The sequence below is a fragment of the Topomyia yanbarensis genome, chromosome 1, assembly GCF_030247195.1.
Source record: "Topomyia yanbarensis strain Yona2022 chromosome 1, ASM3024719v1, whole genome shotgun sequence".
Classification (NCBI taxonomy): domain Eukaryota; kingdom Metazoa; phylum Arthropoda; class Insecta; order Diptera; family Culicidae; genus Topomyia; species Topomyia yanbarensis.
In genome coordinates, this window is record NC_080670.1 from 190,870,470 (window position 1) to 190,889,791 (window position 19,322).

A 19,322-nucleotide genomic window follows, 5' to 3' on the forward strand; every position below is an offset into this window, starting at 1 on the left:
CATAACCAGCCCACCGCAACCTGCTGTTTTTTTATTAGCTTGACAATATCCACTCTTTTATATACTTGGTATAACTCGTGATTCATGCGACGCCGCTAGATGCCTTTTTCTTCTTTATCGCCGAGTATTGTTCGCAGCACCTTACGTTGGAAGACACCGAACGCTCTACGATCAACTTCCTTTAACGTCCACGTTTCATGGCCGTACAAGGCAACCGGAACTATCAATGTCTAGTACAACGCGGATTTTGTCTTCGTCTGCAAACTACGGGACTTCAGCTGGCTACGAAGTCCGTAAAAAGCCCTATTTGCAGCTGCAAGACGCCTTTTCACCTCGCGGGTAACATCATTATCGCACGTCACTAGAATTCCAAGGTACACAAATTCTTCCACTATTTCAAATTTATCACCACCTAACACCATTTTACCACCAACATCACTATTGGACCCACGTATTCTTCCAGCTATCATGTACTTCGTCTTGCTGGTGTTGATTGTGAGACCAATTCTTGATGTCTCGCTTTTAAAAGGCACGAATGCCTCTTCCACTGCTCGGCGGTCGATTTCAATGATATCAATATCGTTCGCAAATCCTAGGAGCATATGCGACCGAGTGACGATGGTACCGTTCCTTTGCACGCCTGCTCTCCTGATGGCACCTTCAAGAGCAATGTTGAACTGCAAGTTTGACAGCCCATCACCCTGCTTCAATCCGTCTAAGACTACGAAAGACGTCGAAATCTCATCCGAAACCCGAACACTTCATTTCGATCCATCCAGCGTTGCACGAATCAGCCTAATCAGTTTCGTCGAAAAACCATGTTCTACCATTATCTGCCATAACTCGTTTCTTTTCACTGAATCGTACGCCGCTTTAAAATCAATAAACAGACGGTGTGTCTGCTAGTTGTATTCCCGGAATTTATCTAGGATCTGTCGCGGGGTAAACATTTGATCCGTTGTTGATCGGCCTTCACGAAAACCACCTTGGTATTCGCCGGCGAAAGACTCCTCCAACGGCCTCAATCTGTTGAACAGAATACGTGACATAATGTTGTACGCCGAATTGAGGAGCAATATTCCTCGATAATTGGCGCACTCCAGTCTGTGTCCTTTTTTGTATAAGGGGCAAATGAGGCCCTCTAGCCAGTCAACAGGTAGTTCTTCTTAACAAGAGTATTTGGTGCAGCTGCTCACTACCGTGTTTAAAAAAATTCGACCGGGAGCTCGTCCTTTCCAGCAGCGTTACAGTTTTTCAGCTCTTTGATTGCCTTTTTCACCTCTTCTAGTGTCGGAGGCTCCACAGCTTGTCCATCGTCACTTATCCTTATTCTGTTCGTTGACGCGCTAACATTCTCTTCATTCAACGATGTCTCGAAGTGCTCTCTCCACCTGGCTGCTACCATAGTTTTACCATCTCATGAAGACATTTATAAAATGATAGGACCTACAACTTTCTCGAAGACACCGCATTGCTATCTAGCTTTAATAAAACATAGTATCCCTAGGGACTGAATTCCGAACTAGTATGATTCAACCAAATAAAGCGCCAAGTGCCAAACAGCAGCTTTTCCAAAGAAACCTTTAACTCTTTAACAAAAGATAATAATTTATTCCATTTTTTTAATTTTCCGACAACACTTTACCGTTTTTCTCTTGAAACATGACACTTTCACTGGAATTTGCCGAAAATTACGTTCAATAATATGCATTCGTACAAGGGAAATAGATAGAAAATAGTCATACGAAGCAAGTATGTGAGCGGCACTCACCTTCGAGAACGAGTTTTTGGGTTGAAACGTCAATGTTCAATGCAATCCGTTTAAAAACAGTATTCTATCGAGTTCATGGGTAGGTGAGCTACAACATGACATTTACTGATGGCGAAACGATAGACTAGTTTTTCTTAAAACCTCGGACAACGTACGAGAAAACTAGAATTTCCATAAGACACAGAAATGTGGAAAAAAATCTAAAAATTATATTTTTCAAATGACGGTACACGTGGGTGGGATTCAAAGAAGTCGAATAAAAACGGTACATAGCCAATGCTTATGATCCGATCGAAAAGGAAATTATCGGGGTTTCGCGAAGTGCTATAGAAATTTGACTGCTCATGAAGTAAAGAAGGATGATTAACAGAAAATCGAAAATATTATTAAAAAAATCATAAATCATAAAAAGATATTCATCTAGTGGAATTTGCTCCAAAACCGAGAAATACCCGAAGGATAAACCTAAGAAATGACCTTGATTTAGATTTCTTTCTGTTAGCCATTCGGCCTAATGAATCTCACCCTAATGTTCATTCGGGTACGTAATAAGGAAGGATATGGACTACCAGGTCGCTGTTTCCGTTCCTTCCATTGGATTCAGCAACCGCAGTAGCCTTTATATGGCTACAAATCCCAATGACAAATTGCCGTGAAGTATTTTCTGGTGGTCCGTCGTCTCTCGGTTCGTTCCGAAGCCACACTGGTATACTTGATACCTCTTAAATCAGATTGATGTCTGGACAAATGGGGTGTTGCTTGGTCATTCTTGTTATTTAATAAATAGCAATTTAGATGTTCGATGGTAGCGAGACTCCAAAGCTTTTCTAGGGATGTTCGTGGTTCGGAATCTTGTTGGATTTTTTTGTGTACATGTCAAAATGAATTTCGGAATGGAACTACAGATAAATCGGTATAAATAATGTAACTGGAATACAAACATTGCAAACATGTAACTGGACACCCCAGGTAAAGAGTCAAAGTTTAAATGGACACAAATCCGAGACCATGCTCCTTCGGCTTACCGACAGTCCTTATGATTGCCGCATGCTTGATGCACCTTACTCCGCCACAGTTTTGGTTCATGCAACGGGGCCTCCGGATTCGAAAGTGACGTTCACCCAGACAGTCTACGGAATCGGTTATTTGATGCGCTTCTCAAAAATCCAAGTGGAAGAAAGTAATTTAAAATAAATAGCCAGTCCATGGATTGCACTTTTGCTGACCGTTGTCTTGTTTTGAATTTGGATTATCAAACAAGGTCCAACGAAAAAGACACCCGGAGCCAATCGGAAATCAATTAATTAGTCTAATTTTATTACGGATCCGAGTGGCGCTCAAAACTCGCTCCGCTCCGTTGAGGTGGACAATGGATCCCATTTCCGGAATCGGCATCAAGCCATTTTAACCCTATCCCATAATGAAACCGTTAGTAGGGTTATAAATGCCGTCGCACATAAGTCAGTTAGCTGTCGGATTTAGGTGCAACCCGCAACTGATGGCCGCCGGACGCAAAGATCGGAAATCATATGTGTGTGGCATATTTGCGCTCTTAGGATTTCCGCGAGCCATGATCTACGTACACCAATAGCAAACACCGTGGCGGCGGCAGCAGATTCCGGAAACAATCGAGAGCTGAGCTGCACATCCAGATATACCGCCGCGGTAAACCCTTCGAAGAATGTTTGTGTATTCAATCCTAGAATGTGCCACCGACGGCGGCTTTAGAAGCCATTTCGCGGCAGCGGTTTTCGCTTGGCGAAACAAGCATATCAATAATTCACCGCGGCAGCAGGCGGGTAAAGTCGTGTCCCTAACTCTTATACGGATAATGCGCCACCATCCGACGATTCTGTCCCCTGTGATGAATGTGAGAGTAATGGCAAACTTTGGCTAGGCTGATTTATTGGAAGCGCCTATAATCGTCAGCATTCAAATGCGGGGGGCGGGAATCGTGCGCGTTTCTTGGTAGGAATCGTTTATGGTATTGCTACACCCAAATCGTTCTAGGCAGCATTGATGTCAATAAAAACGGAGTAGGCTGAAAAATATTAGTTTTGTTCGAGGGTTTCAAGAACTGAAACAAAAAGTGACAACAGGTACAATTTATTAATAGTTAACTCCGGATTATTTTCAGTTTATTCAAAATTTGTTTCGTAAAATTAGATAATAAAAGACCATCCTGATTCCTTTCGTGAAATGCGAAAGTACGCAAAAGAAATGAAACGGCCACCATTAATACAGCTTGCAAAGAGCCCGCTACTAAAATTAATTCAAACAGTCATAATTCACCCGGACAAATAGCGACCCCGGTCCACTTAGCAATGAATCTTGATTAGCCCGGAAAATCCTTGCGCTTGGCAGTGCATTGCACATGCACCATGCGGATAACACCAGCAGCATCAATATTTAATTTTCTGTCGAACCACCAACTGACATGGCGGCGGCCTCGTTAATGACCAACTGGTGATGTATTTCATTATTGTGACTTTTTTTCGCTCATTTGCTCATTTGTTGTTTAACGTGTTAATCCGGGCGGACATATAAAAGAAGTCCGCTTCGGAATTATTTTTCAACTTCGTCTACTTTGCTGCATAATCGAAATGGGACGGACGGAACGGACACACCATCAATTATTGCAGAAATTATTTATGAATTCAAGTCAGAAAAATAATGCAACGACAATAATTTACCCTCTCGTTGAATTCACTACAAACAGTGATAATGGAAGTAGTCAATATTTCATTGTACCGAGGGGGAACACGAAATTATTATGCAAAACTTACTTCATTAAAGGAAGAAGTTTGATTGAGCTAATTTATGCATAAGGGCACACAACCCAACTTAGAAAAGTTGCAGTTCGTCAGTAACTAGCATCAACTTGGTACCATTAGAACATAAATAACCCGAAAGCCAACAAAATTAAGAAAAAAAAAACAGAATAAAGATAGATGAGTTATTTTAAACGCATAATCGAAGTGATATAGAATAAACGTATGGCAAATAATCCAGATATATTGATATTGATGCTAGATGTAATGGTGACATTTTGAAATTTTTAGATCCTATTTTGAAACGTAAAAAGCAAACGCCGTAGTAAAATCATCAACTTCTTTGGAAATTTGGTCCCTAGAAACAATTATTTTTAAGCAGCACCACTTTTTTTCTTCAGATCTTGTAGTGTATCAGTTACCGAGTTAATCATTAGCGCAACTGACTTCTCTAACATATACTGACTTTTGTACGACTTTGTTGTGTAGGTAGAAGCACCTTCTCTAAAGTTTATAAGACCTTTTCGAGTTATGAAAAAGGTATGTGTTAACATACATACTTCCTAACGGGTTGAAGAAAACTGGCATTTGTCGTCGGCGGTGCTGGCTGTTGGTTTGGAGGTAGATGGCGAAGTTTTAATAGTTACAGTATTAAAAGAATTGTTTGTGGATTGGCTGATGATGATGAAAGCTTTATGTTGGACTTGATTAAAGTAGAGAAGTTTTCCCGAAGTGTTCTGTTTTTTTTTGGTTTAACCTGGTGTTCCGTCTTATTACTGATTTGGCAAGTGAGGATCTGGCATTGACATGTAAAGAGCAAGTTTTGCGCGTGTCTGTAGAGTACGAAAACAAAAAATCGTAGAGAATTCTTTTCGCAACCGAAGAACGTCTTCTTACCTCATGAATAACATTGCCATCGCATGTGACTAGTGTTCCTAGATATATGAACTCGTCCACAACCTCATACGATACCCCATCGATTTACACTTCGGAACCAATACCGCCGTTCGGACTGCAGCAATCCCTGCCATCTATCTACTAGATATGTAAACTTTTTTTTTCGAGAGTTGACCTACTGGAGCTGTAGAGCTAGGTTCTCGGAAGGGCTCCCCGTCAGAATCACACTACAATTTGCAGACGAGACAGGCGATGTCGCCCACTAAAACACTGCATTAGGCCAATTGTAGCGGGCCGTGATTCTGAATGTGATATTCATTGTACGGTTCAGGTATGTGCGGGCGTAGGGACTCACGATCGCGCGTATCATCGCGAAGAGCTCGAGCATTTGTACGTTAACGTGTTCGATCGCGTGTACGTTTGTATGTCGCGTGTGCTAACGTGTATGTAACTTCGCGTGTATAAATTCTATTTTATAACCGTGTGCCTTTCGCATATTCGCGTGTGTTCTTGGATAATCGCGCGCGGACCGTGAGTCTAATACTTTATTTTTTGGTGTACTGCTAAGATGCTAAAAGAGTGTGAGATCTTCCATATCACTAGAGTGCCCGGTGATGTCGTCATGAAACGTATTGTGTAGTGGATATGAGCTTTATTTTTCTTGGTCCTACTGAATGTATGGACCTAAGGTATTGGGACAGAGAGTAATGGTTTCCGGACGTGACCGATTCATGAGCGCGCGAAAACGGACGTTTGTAGGTTCGTGTTTGAGACAGCGTTTGAAACTTCGTGAGTGCTAAAACGTTCTCCTTATTACCGGGGTGTTATTAAGTTTGCGCGATCGCGAACGTAGCTGTGCGTTGTTAATCGCGAAAGGCTTGACCATTCGTACGTTAACGTGTTTGTCACGTGTGGTCGCGTTCATGTGACTTCGCGTGTACAAGACTGGATTTTGTAACCGTGTGGCCATTCCTATATACGCGTGCGTTTTTGGATGGTCACGCGGATTTCATTCTGATAGCTAGTTTTTGGTGTACAATTCAAATTCTGACAGGGAGTAAGTTACCCCATATCACTGGAGCCCTCGGTCATGTCGCCATGTAACGTGGTATCCAGTGGATATGAGAGCTTTCTTTTTTTAATTCGTCCAATTGAAACCATGGACCTAGTCTGCTGATATCAAGGATAGAAACATCCGGAAGTGACCAATTCATGATCGTGCGAGTTTTTAGGTTCACGATTGAGACCGCGTTTGAAAATTTATAGGAGCTGAGACATTCACTTTATCACTGGGATGCCATCATGTTTACTAGATCGCGGGTGTAGATGCCGGGGATGATCGCGAAGGGCTCAAGCATTTGTATATTAACGTGTTTGTCACGTGCATGTGACTTCGCGTGTATAACTTCGATTTTATAATGAAGTAGTGTGTATTTTTGTTTGATCGCGCGCGGAAGTGAATCTGACGCTTAATTTTTAGTGGATGGTACAGATGGTAGTCCGTTTCCCCATATCACTTGAGTTCCAGGTCATGTCACCATGGAACGTGTTGTTTAGTGAATATGAGCGTTTTTGATTGGTTCAACTGAAGATGTTAGTCCAGACTGGTAAAACTTTCGGACGTGACCGTTTCATGATCGCGCGAGTGGTGGGTTAATGTTTGAGACCGCGTTTGGAAGTTTAAAGATGCCATGTTTACTCAACTACCGGGGTGTTTTCATGTAGGCGTAATCGCGGGCGTAAGTATATGTGGATTATTGTAATTGCATGAATAATAAACCTTGTATACATGAAACTATTTGTGTTTTCTAAAAACCAGTTCGGCCCGAATATAGACATAGCGTTACATGATACGTTTATGATTTCAAGAGCTTATTCGCGATTCTTGTGAATTCTCGCGAATTTCGCTAAACCGGAAGTTGTCATCTTTGACTTCAAAATGGCCTCAAAGATCAATTTCTGGCACCTACTCTTCAAGACCATTCTGAAAATATCCATATTGATTGAGTTATAGCGAATTAAACCGGAAGTCGCCATCTTTGATTTCAAAATGGCGTCAGGACCAATTTCTGGCACCTACTCCTCAAGACCATTCCAAAAATATCCACATATTGATTGGATTATAGCGAATTTCGCTAAACCGGAAGTCGCCAACTTTGATTTCAAAATGGCGTCAAAAATCAATTTCTGGCACCTACCCCTCATTTCCCTTTCCGAAAATACCCATATTGTTGGGGTGTGGGCCATAAGAAGTCTTCCAGACCCGTCTCTTCCATCTTTCCGAAAATCTTCTAAGTCGTTTGCATTCAAAAGGACTTAGAATATTTTTTTGCAAAAACCGTGTTGATTGCGAAATCCGCGCAAAAAGAAACTTCCAAAAATAGTCTTTTGCTGAGTTTTTTTACGCGGATTTTCCAATTAACGCGGTTTTTACGCGGTACGTATCCCCGCGTAAAAAAAACCTGGGTGTAATTATAAAAGCCATGATTTTTGTTCATGGTCCTGTTTTCGTAACATAAAAACGTGACGTGTTCTAGAATTCAGGGCACTTTATTCACGATTTTGGGAACAATTTTTATTCCGTGTACGAATCGCCGATACTCCTTGTTGCTTCGTACGGGTATGAAATGTGGTCGTTTGGGGAGATACACTATCGAGAATTTGGCTTGTTCGAGAGAGGAATTCTGTGCTAAATACTCGGCACCCACCGCAGACACATGAAGCACGAGCGGTATCAAGTGTACAACCCAAGTAACCAATAAGCATTATAAAGTAGCCTAATATCTGCTTTAAGTCCACATATGAAGCAGTCTTAAAGAGCCGTGAAACCCTGAATACTGATATAATGCTGGTATTATTATTATAGTGCTATTACTGCGCAGAGATTGAAAGCTCTAATGGCATTATGTAGCACCAGCGTACAAATGTCGAATTAGAAAACCAAATATTGGCACTACTAATGCTATTATAAAGCTTCAGTTGGCTGCCATTGTCCGCCATGGTTTTAAAACCATTTCTTATGTTTCCTTTCGGTATGATGGAAAATGCAGGACTTCGACAAGGACTTTTTTGTGGGAAAGCTCTAATTTCGAATGCCGATGAGCTGTCGGAAACATAAGCGGGGGGTGCGTGACGTAACAGGACCGAGGAAAATGGAGCCGAGAAACTGCCAGGCGTATTGGTGGAACGAAGGTTTCAGCATCGTCCATGCTGTGCCTGCGTGAAAGCCCAGAAGATGCGTTCAGAGAGCAATATCTTAGTAAGTGTTAACAAGTGTTACAAGGAGCTTTGCAGATAAGTAGACGCTAACCCATGGAGCAACGCTTTACCACCGTGTCGTGATGGCTAAGATCAAGGGTCCAACAGCGCCAGGCCGCATGGCCGCCAACACCGCACGTTGATGTCGCCGGTAGAAATGCTGGTGACAATCAAGTCTCCAACGACGCGATCCCATTATATTGACGAAAGGGCTGAAAGCGAAGAAAGCTAGCTCCCTGGTCCGGACGGTATTCCCAACGTGGCACTGAAGACCGCGATTCTGGCGTTTTCGGACATCTTCAGGATAGTCCTATGGACTACCTCCCGGATAGATGGAAGATCCAGAAGCTGTCTACCAAAACCAGGGAAGTCACCAGGAGATCCAGCATCGTATCGGCCTATATATGCTTGCTGTATACTTTTGGTAAACTTCTGGAAAGCGCCATCCTCAAAAGACCTACGCTGAAAGTGAGAATGGACTATCGCAGAGGCAGTTCGGGTTCTGCAAAGGAACCATCGACGTGAAGAATGCGCTCAACAGTGCCAGCTGGGTGGCTGTCGTCGTAGCACTGCACAGCATGCGGGTCCCGAACTATTTGTTCAAGGTTCTGAACAGTTATTTGCCGAACCAAGTATTTGTCTACGAGACGAACAGGGAGTAGAGGTGGATAAGAGTCACGGCGGGAGTACCTGAAGGCTCCATACTCGGCCCAACGCTCTGGAATATAATGAGTGTTAAGACTGAAACTGCCCAGGGGTCTCGAGATCTCGTCGGCTTTGCAGATGACGTTGTCCTGACGATAACCCCTTGAGGTGGAGATGTTGACGGTCTGTTGCCCTGAACTCACAGCGGAGTGCGGACGAAGTTGACAATCACGTTTCGCCTTATGGCTGCACGTGTAGCGAGCTCGTACAGACGGACGTGGAATGTTACCAGCTGAAGAATACACGAAATGCAAGGAGACTGGTCAGAGCGAACTCGTTGGCTAAGTGGCAGCAAGACTGGGACAACTCCGAGAAACGAAGGTTGACCCACCGATTCATCCCAAATGTGTCGGCTTGGGTACATAGACATAGGTACATAGAGGGATGATCTTCCATTTGACGCAGTTTTTATCCGGGCACGGATGCTTCCGGAAGTACTTTGGAGCTGCTACGTCACCCCTTTTCCCGGAGTGCGTGAACGTGCAAGAGACACCGTAACACGTGGTCTTCAAATGTCCTAGGTTCGGAAAAGTTCGAAGGGGTTGCCTGGTGTGACAGTTTACAATATCGTCAAAGAGATGTGCCACGACGAGCGTATCTGGGACGCTGTCAACAGAGTGCTTTCATACTGTCCGAGTTGCGCCATTGGCTAGAAAGCTGCCATGGAACCACAAATCGAGTTTCTGGAGAAATTCCGCCGCCGGGAAACTCTCCGACGATGTAGACTAGGTCCACCGTCGGGGACCAGCTGAGTAGTGCGCGACGTAGCACCGGGTTCGGGTCGTCGGGGCGATAGTGAACCGGACGTTAGACTACACCGGAATCGCCGGACCGACCTCAACACCCTACCGGGTTGCTCGTGAGTAACTTAGATCCACCGCCGGGGATTAGAGCGAGTAGATTGGGTCGTTGAGGTGCCAGGAAGCTTCGCTCCACCCGGAACCGCTTGACAGATCTCAGCACCTACTGGCTAGCTCGTTGAATAGGCTAGATCGAGTAGTTCGGGACGACGCGGGAACCTAAATGGCTCGCGGAAACGAACATCGGTATATGGAGAAATCTACCGCCAGGGTATTCACAGTAGGGTAGATTCAGCGCCGTGGACTATGCGGCTATATCATGACAAAAATGGGAGTTAAATGGCTCACGAAACAGACATCGGTATCGAGAGAAATTCCGCTACCAGGGAGCTTTCAGTCGGAGTAGATCGGGATTTGACTTGGAGCTGAATGACTCACGGAAACAGGAGCTAAATGGCTCATGGAAAAGAGTAAGGAATGTTTTTAGTGGTTAGGTTCGAAAATGAGTCATGAGTCCTACACAGTGCCAATACACTACAGGCCAGGTTTTTGGAGCTTTTTAAACTTTACTATAAAAAAACAATTGGAAGATTGACATAGCAACGAGAAGACCCATTTATGCACCGTTCGTGGTGGACATATTTTAATCTTAATAAATTTTGCGATTGAGATCTATCGTGTTATGATCGTGTTTTTTCAGTTGGAATTAAATTTTGTAATTTTTCGTCGGAAAACCTTGTCGTATCGTTTTTATTGTTTGGTAACGTACAAAAAATTGTTGCTCGCTGCCTGGATTTAACCGATGCGGTTGACGTGGTTCGTCTAGTTTCCAAAGAGGCGGATGTTTCTAAAATGTCATTCATTTCGTTTAAAAACGGACTGGATCCTGCTTTGAAGGAACAATCCCTCGATGCTTCAACATGGCCAAGCGGACTTCCATTCAGGGAATTTGTGGAACAGCATAAAAACCGTGCTTCAACTGTAACGACAATCCCTTTAGCCAACGTAGCAGAGACGAATCAAACATCTTCAGTGCAGCTGCGGATCCGCGACAACCAATAACAAGCAATGCGGAAGCCCCCGCGCCTCTCGACCGAAATGTGCTTTCCGTTAATACCCCTCTTCAAAATTGTTCCGGTCCTGAGGTCGGTGATGGAAGCGGGGGCTTCCAGCCTGCTATCCCAGGCGAACCTGCTGTTTCTGACTATTTCTCGCATTCCAGCCGTGCTTCTCCTAACAATCTCCGCATATATTATCAGAATGTGCGCGGATTAAGGAGCAAGATCGACCCATTCTTTTTGGCTGTTTCGGAAGCCGAGTACGACATAATTGTTCCAACGGAAACGTGGCTGAATGAGCAAATCTATTCTGCACAACTTTTTGGACATCAGTACGCCGTATTCAGAACTGATCGGTCCCACTTGAACAGCCGTAAGACTCGGGGCGGAGGAGTTTTGGTGGTAGCATCACTGAAATTAAATTCCTACATTGATCCCGCAACCATTTCTAATACCCTTGAACAGCTGTGGGTTATTGTTGATTTACCGCAAAATACACTCAGCATCGGCGTTATATACCTGCCACCAGACCGAAGATTTGACGCGGTGAGTATCAATGATCACTTAGAATCGTTGGGGTCAGTGTCATCCCGATTTAGCATCCATACCCCTGCCATTCTATTTGGCGACTATAACCAGTCAAACCTGCAATGGCGTTTTCCTGAGAGAGAGACTTACCGTTCATTGACCTACTGCTCTCGCATATGCCGGCCGGCAGCTGCGCTCTTATCGACGGGTTCAACCTACAAGCATTCACCCAGATTAACACCATAGTGAATCGGAACGAACGTCTTTTGGATCTTGTTCTTGCAAATGATACTGCTTTACCAGTCACTACCGTGTCCTCGCCCATCGAACCTTTAATTGATCTCGATGCTGATCACCCTGCTCTTACTTTTACCTTTAGTATGCCCACTCAAATTGTCTATGAAGAGCCTACTGTTACGAATTCTTTGGACTTTCGCCGAGCTGATTACGCTACATTGAATGCTATGTTATCTATCATCAATTGGCGCTTCATTGAATCGTCCACCTGCATTAATGAGGCAGTAGAACATTTCAGCGCCATTGTGGAGAATGCTGTCTTAAGTGTTGTTCCAGCTAAACCACCCCCACAAAAACCACCGTGGTCGAATCAACGATTACGTGCGCTCAAGATCGGCCGCCCTTCGGAAATATTTCAGTTCTCGTTCGCCCTTTTTTAAACAACAGTTGAACATCACAAGCAACCGGTATCGTCACTACAACCACTACCTATACAATCGACATGTAAAGCGCACAGAAGATAACCTTCGTCATAACCCCAAACTTTTTTGGTCGTTCGTCAGCTCAAAGCGAAAGGAAACTGGCCTGCCTCGTTCCATGTTTTTGGAAAATGCAACTGCCTGCAACGAAAGCAAGAAGTGCAATTTGTTCGCAGAACATTTTAAGCAGGTATTCCACGATAATTCCGCCACCTCGATGCAGATAGAAGAAGCTATTCGGGAAATGTCACGTGACGTGTTTGACTACAGTATTCCGCGAATAACTGAAAGCATGGTAGCGACTGCCATGCAAAAATTGAAGTTATCCTTTGTTGCTGGCCCTGATGGTATACCGTCATCCGTGCTAAAGCGATGTGCGCTCGCTCTCTGTAATCCGCTGGCTAGGCTGTTTAATCTCTCGGTTCAGCAATGTGAGTTCCCTGCACGCTGGAAATTTTCCCACTTATTTCCAGTTCTAAAAAAAGGTGACAAACGCAATGTCTCTAATTATCGTGGAATTACTTCTTTGTGTGCCTGCTCAAAGTTATTCTTAATAATCGTGAATGACACTCTGTTCGCCAGCTGTAAAAGTTATATTGATAGTGAACAACATGGCTTTTACCCAAAGCGCTCCGCGTATCCACCAACCTTATGCAGTTTACCTCGAACTGTTTACGGAACATGGATGCTGGGTGGCAAATAGATACGGCGTATATGGATCTCAAAGCAGCATTCGATCGAGTGGATCAAGGAATACTCCTAGGAAAATTGCAGCGACTCGGCGTCTCAGCGTTGGGTGTTGCTTGGTTCAGATCATATCTGACAAACCGTTCTGTACAGGTCCGAATCGGCTCGACAACTTCGGAATCGTTCACAAACCGGTCCGGAGTTCCACAAGGCAGCAACCTCTGTCCGCTACTGTTTTCAATTTTTATAAACGATGTCGCATCGCTACTACCATCGGACTGTCGTCTGTTTTATGCAGACGATACGAAAATCTTTAAAATAATTAAATGCCTTCTCGACTGCCTGGAGGTACAAAGAATGTTGCATCTGTTTGAGGAATGGTGCACAAAAAACTTTATGGGCTTAAGTATTGCAAAATGCAGCATAATTTCCTTCCATCGGAAAACTCTGCCCATTATTTATGATTACCAAATCTGTGGCTGCTCTCTTACTAGGACAGAATGTGTTCTTGGCGTTTCTTTAGATCGTGAAATGACCTTCAGACTCCACTATGACGATATCCTGTCAAAAGTCAACCGACAATTGGGTTTTATCTTTAAAATTGCTAGGGAGTTTCGTGATCCGTTTTGTTTAAAATCATTGTTCACTGCTCACTTGTACGCTCATTGCTGGAATCCAATGCCGTAATATGGAGCCCTTACAATGCAAACTGGATCGCCAGGATTGAAGGCGTTCAACGAAAATTCGTAAAGTACGCTTCGCGGTTTCTGCCGTGGCGAGACCCAATTAACTTGCCGCCATACGAGTATCGCTGCCGTCTGTTAGACATCGAGCCGCTGGAGGTACGAAGGATCACCTCACAGGGATTATTCGCTGCAAAGCTACTCACAGGCGATATTGACAGCTCTGCTCTGCTTATTCAGCTGAATTTGTACGCACCTGAGAGACAACTTCGTCGTCGTAACTTATTGTTCCTGGAGTCACGAAATACACAGTACGGACAGCACGATCCGCTTCGATTCGTTTGCTCGAGATTCAACGAACTTGCTGATTTCTTCGATTTTAATGTGTCGACTAATGTGCTTCGTCAACGAGTACTTGATAACTTTCGTGTTGTTCGTAATGTTTAAATTTTTGATTAGTTTTAACCTTAAGTTTTAAGTTTTCATTAAGACAATCTATGTCAGATGAAATTATACCAAACAAATAAACAAATCCCTCCAGCCACGCACTCTGCAGTTCGGATCTATACCTTAACTTAGGGATTTACTGACCCCTTCTACATGGGGGAGAATTGCTGACTGTAAACGCACCGAATGCCACAGGGCTGATTTAATCCGAAAAAAAGATGCCTGAAAATCCATAAGGGTCAAACTGAATGGTGTCACCGGCGCAGTTTCTAGCTCAGTTTAAAAAAACAATAGTGGTGCTTGTGGCGATATCGGTATATAAACCTTCATGCTGATCTAATTTTTGGATCCGGGTCAGGGTAGGTTCGCTTGAAACTGAGCTCAAAAAACGATGCCAACATTAGAGATTAAGTCACCTGTTATTACGTTATGTTTACCGCACAATGTGTCCCATGCGCCATCCAATTTATTTATAGCGCGCAACGCGCACCGGCTTAAGTCAGCTAACAATTTGCTCAGCTCATATCAGGCACCATGTGTTGACTTTACAGGCGTGAAGTTAACTGGACGTCTCATCGTATCGCTTGGTTTCTAAGTAAAGATAGTAACCCAGCACTGCCACGATAGATAGACTGAGATATGGGCCAAACAGAATGCTCTGTTTCTTGAAGCAACGGCAAAGGCCGTATTGAGAAATCCACCGAAGCAAGGATTGCTTTTTATTGGCAGAAAAGCGATGTTATCACTAAATAGTTGTGGAGATGCGTTTCGAATTCCTCTCATCAGAATTCGACAGTAACATAGTATCAGGACTTGATGTTATTACGACAGTTTTGTAACTTTTCAAATTGGATGTCTGACATTGCGTCAGCGACGGAGCATTCTGTTTGACTCCGTAGAAAATATTGCCATTGCATGGTGGACGCAGTGTGTTTAGCCGCTCGCGTCGACTCAGTCGACAACCGGGACCAGCGCCAGTCAGGATGGCCGAGCGGTCTAAGGCGCTACGTTCAGGTCGTAGTCTTCTCTGAAGGCGTGGGTTCGAATCCCACTTCTGACAGCATATTCGTATTTTGTTTCTGTTGCTTGTTTATATTACTCATTCGCATGTTTACTGGATTATCGAAACAAATGGATCCGAGTGATTCATTGGTAAGTGAGTTATGCTCTTCCATTTTAATTCAATCCTTTCCCCGGCCGTATCAAATTCAGGTGTTGTACTTTCTGCTACTACTGCAGCACGTGTGCATTAATTTTGCAGCTGTTGATTAATTTTCTGTGATTTATCCAAATTAACCGAGTGCAAAAATGCGCATAAATCGGTGATTTTTAAGTACATTTTTTTTGCTGACCGGACTGATTCATGCACCTCATTCCAAGCTATAGCGGTGGTGGGTGTCGCAGTGTTAATCAGGTTACCTATCCGTGCCGTGATCCGAGCAAAGGTGATTTCGTGCAAATGAATACAGCACCCCGAGCAAACGTTGGTATCTTTTCGATGGGACACACGCCGGCGGCGGCGGTAGCTTTTTCGGGAGATGATATTTTTCTCCTGCTTTTGTCAAACTCAGGCGCTATGGCGGTTGCCACCGCCCACACCCACACGGTCCCGTTCCGCTTGGGAAACCGAGTAAAACAAATTATAATTGCGAATCAATTAATTACATGCATTATGAATGCTCGCGTATAATTAAATTTATGTACGGACGATTACGTAGTCTTTTTTTCTGGTTGCGACTCGAGGGTAGACCGTCGAGTAGATAGCGGTCGCATAATTTGGACGAATATGTCATGTGTGACTTTGCACTATGATAGATGACTTTTCCTGTACTCACTCTTCAAACGGATCGTTATCTTACCTGAAAATATAAAAGAAAATTAAAATTAGTATATTTATACGTAATTGTTTGTGGCGTTATCTTATTTAATAAGTAGCTCCTATTTTTATTACGAATATTTTTTTTTACATTTCGTGACGAACAAATAATGATAATGATGGTGGTAGCAACGCGGAAAACGCATCAGAACCAATCTGCAGCGTCGTGCCTTCGAAAGCAAAAAGTACCAATTTTAGCAAACTAAAATCGTGCCACCTTCACTACGACTCGGCGGAACACGCCGAGCCGGTCATCCCCAAACGAAGCCATTATCTTACGAACGAGACGAGCCTCTATGTAGTAGCTTAGTGCCATCGGTGGCAGCAGCACCGTGCGGTTCATGCGTCCCACAACATTGTCCCAACCGCGGGCTGGCTGGCTGGCGACAGACCGCAAAGTTGCTGAATTTTAGTTTCTAAGTCCGTTTCATGAAACATGCATGAAACCAATCTCACTATTGCACTATTAAATATGACATAGCTCCGGCCGGGAGACCCCGAGGCCGCAACATGTTTTGGAGAAAATGAAAAGTGACTGTGTTTTATGTGTCCACAAGCCCCCCCCCCCCTCCCAATCTCTACATCTCATTCAAGTCGTATACACTGCGAAAGCGCCCAGACAACGAAGAATCAAATCCCAAGTCACGAGTAGTTTGCTTTACACGATTTGCCCGAAAGAGCAAAACTTTGCCGAAGTTGTTTGCCGCCCGCCGACAGGCGGACGGACACAAACGAATGTGTTTCACCATCATCCACAAGGATTAAATGATCATTTTTAATTAAGTTAGAAATACTTTTATATGAAAATGCCTCTTTTTGTTTCCGTTTTCATTTTCCAGCTCTAACCACTGTGATTGCGTTAGTGGACTCCATATCCGTTTCGCCGGACAACAATCACCATCACTATGGAAACGGTGGAGGAGCAGGCGGTGGAAACTATGCTCTGCGTCGTTATGCTACTCCGAAAGGTGGAGAAGGAGGACGACTAACTTTTCATCACAATGCCGGTGGAACAGGAGGAGGACCAGGGCCAGGACCAAAAGGACCGCCAGCACGACTGATGTCACGAGCGGACAATGGAGTGCTGCTCAGTAACCAAACGGCAGACCGTAACCGGCGGTTGATCCCGTACATGACGTTCTACATTCCATCATCCAACGGTGACTTCAGTCTGCCAATCAATCAGGCGTACAATTATATGCCCATTGTAAGTAGCACATCGGTCAATTGTTATTACGCGGGGGGCGGGATGTTGGTGACAGTTTGAAGAGCACTTGGATTGGTTATTATCTTCATCGGTATCAATTGAAGTCCACTTAGAATCAAGACACATACTAGGTGTTTCTCGGGATGGATTTAACTTAAGCAAAATGTGATGTCGTCACAATAAAGGTATTCTATTGCATTTTCATTAGAAAATGCAAAAATACTCAAACAGCGAACATTTCTTTAAAATATCAAGCCGTCTATGCAGCGCTCTTAGTCATCTTTGCGGTTTTCTCCAATTTTCGCTTGATAATTATCTAATACGAATTGATCGAGAGAAATTATGGGAAGTTGAGTGGGTTTTTATTCTTATAGCACATTCCAGCACATTGGCTTGTCAAATTGATTAGTATAAATGAAAGGTATTATAATTCTCCAGGAACACCTGCTTCGACAACTTCGAGTCCATCCTTTCGTTGAATGATGAAAAGTTTGGTTTTGAGTCCGCAGTTGCAAATTCCTTGCCAGATAATCAGCATCCGAACGAGTTTATCTGTGGAAATAAACTTGAATTTACTGGGGACATCACCACATGATGTTACCAGATAAAACTTTTGTACGGGAATCAACCTGAAACCTGCCTTGCCATAGACTCCATCGTCCATGGAAAGCTACTCACTATCAGAGCTCGGTCGTACAACTTCCGGATGCATGTTCTGATCACTGCAGTGCACTGCAGTGATTCTGCTACATCGTCCTGATTTATGAAGGAGTGAACGGTAACTTGCTCGCAGACGAAGCCTTCGAACGGTAGCGCATTTTTGGCGTCATCCCAATCCGAGAGTGTAGTTTGAACCACAAACTAATTTTATCATAAAGTCTGACTCTTTGATGAGGATTTATTTCCAGCCCGCTTGCGATCGCGGAACCACTGCAAACTTTTCTCTTTATATTCTTCTTCTTCTTTATTTATTGTTTGATTTTTTTCGTTTTCCATGTTCTTTTGTTTTTTTTTTCTCATCTTTACCCTTTTGTTTTTTTCCTTTTTCGTTCTTTTTTTCTGTATTTCCTTGGTTAGTTTTTTCCTGCATCCTTTTTCTTTTTTTTTTTTTTCAATTTTTCCTGTATTTTTCTATTTTTGTATTATTTTTTTTCTTACCTTTATTTTCCTATCTCTCTATTTTCCTTTGGTTTGTTTCTTTTGTCTCTGTCTTGCAGCTTATTTTTTCGTTTTTTCTCATACTTTATTTTCTTCGGTTCATTATTACCTTTCCTTTTGTTCTTTTACTTTTTTGTGTTTTCTTTTATATTTTCCAAAAGTTTTCCAGATTTCTTTTTTCTTTATCTTTTGAAAAGTCAATATTTTTTTCTATTTTACTTGTTTTATTTTGGTCTACTTTTTTTCGGTTTGCCTTGCTCCTTTTCGTTTATTCTTTTCCTTTATTTTTATTTGTTTTTCATTCCTACTTTTTTACTTTATTTTTTCGCTTTATTCTTTTTTCCTTTCATTTAGTCTACCTTCTTTATTCATGTTAGCTTTTCCATTTCGTCTATTCGTCTCGTATATTTTGTATTTACTCCTTTTATTTTTCCAATTGGCCTTGAAGTGTAGCATTGCATATATGCGACGGGATCAATTTTGGCGCAGCCACTATTCCTATTTCGTTTCTGTTCTTTACTTCTTTCTTTTATTGTTTTTTTTTCCCTGTGTTCATTTCACGTTTGCTCTTGCTTTGTAATGTTTTTTTTACAATTGTTTAGTATTTTTTAAATTTATCCTTATTTTTATTTCATTTTACATTTCTTTTTTTGTCTGTCCTTTTTTTCTTCCTGTTCTGACTCTTTGTTACTTTTCTTTATTTTTTTGATTTTTTTGTTTTGTATTTGATTCTTTCCTTTCTCCTTTTATCCTTTCTTAC

The 19,322-nt window shown here is 42.9% G+C and overlaps 2 protein-coding genes and 1 non-coding gene across 5 annotated transcripts in view; 2 read left to right on the forward strand and 1 right to left on the reverse strand.

Annotated features, from left to right (window-relative positions):
- LOC131685101 (RING finger protein 17) overlaps positions 1–19,322 on the reverse strand; it is a 519,412-nt gene that overhangs the window by 466,626 nt on the left and 33,464 nt on the right. The window lies entirely within an intron of this gene.
- The window catches only part of LOC131685118 (uncharacterized), a 210,792-nt gene that overhangs the window by 159,243 nt on the left and 32,227 nt on the right, over positions 1–19,322 (forward strand). For both annotated transcript variants that reach the window (XM_058968582.1, XM_058968589.1), the window contains exon 2: positions 17,037–17,404. In XM_058968582.1, coding sequence (XP_058824565.1) covers positions 17,037–17,404 — 368 coding nt within the window. The remainder of the gene's footprint in view (positions 1–17,036; positions 17,405–19,322) is intronic.
- Trnal-cag (transfer RNA leucine (anticodon CAG)) lies at positions 15,299–15,381 on the forward strand. Its single transcript has one exon. It is a non-coding gene; the product is annotated as a tRNA-Leu (tRNA).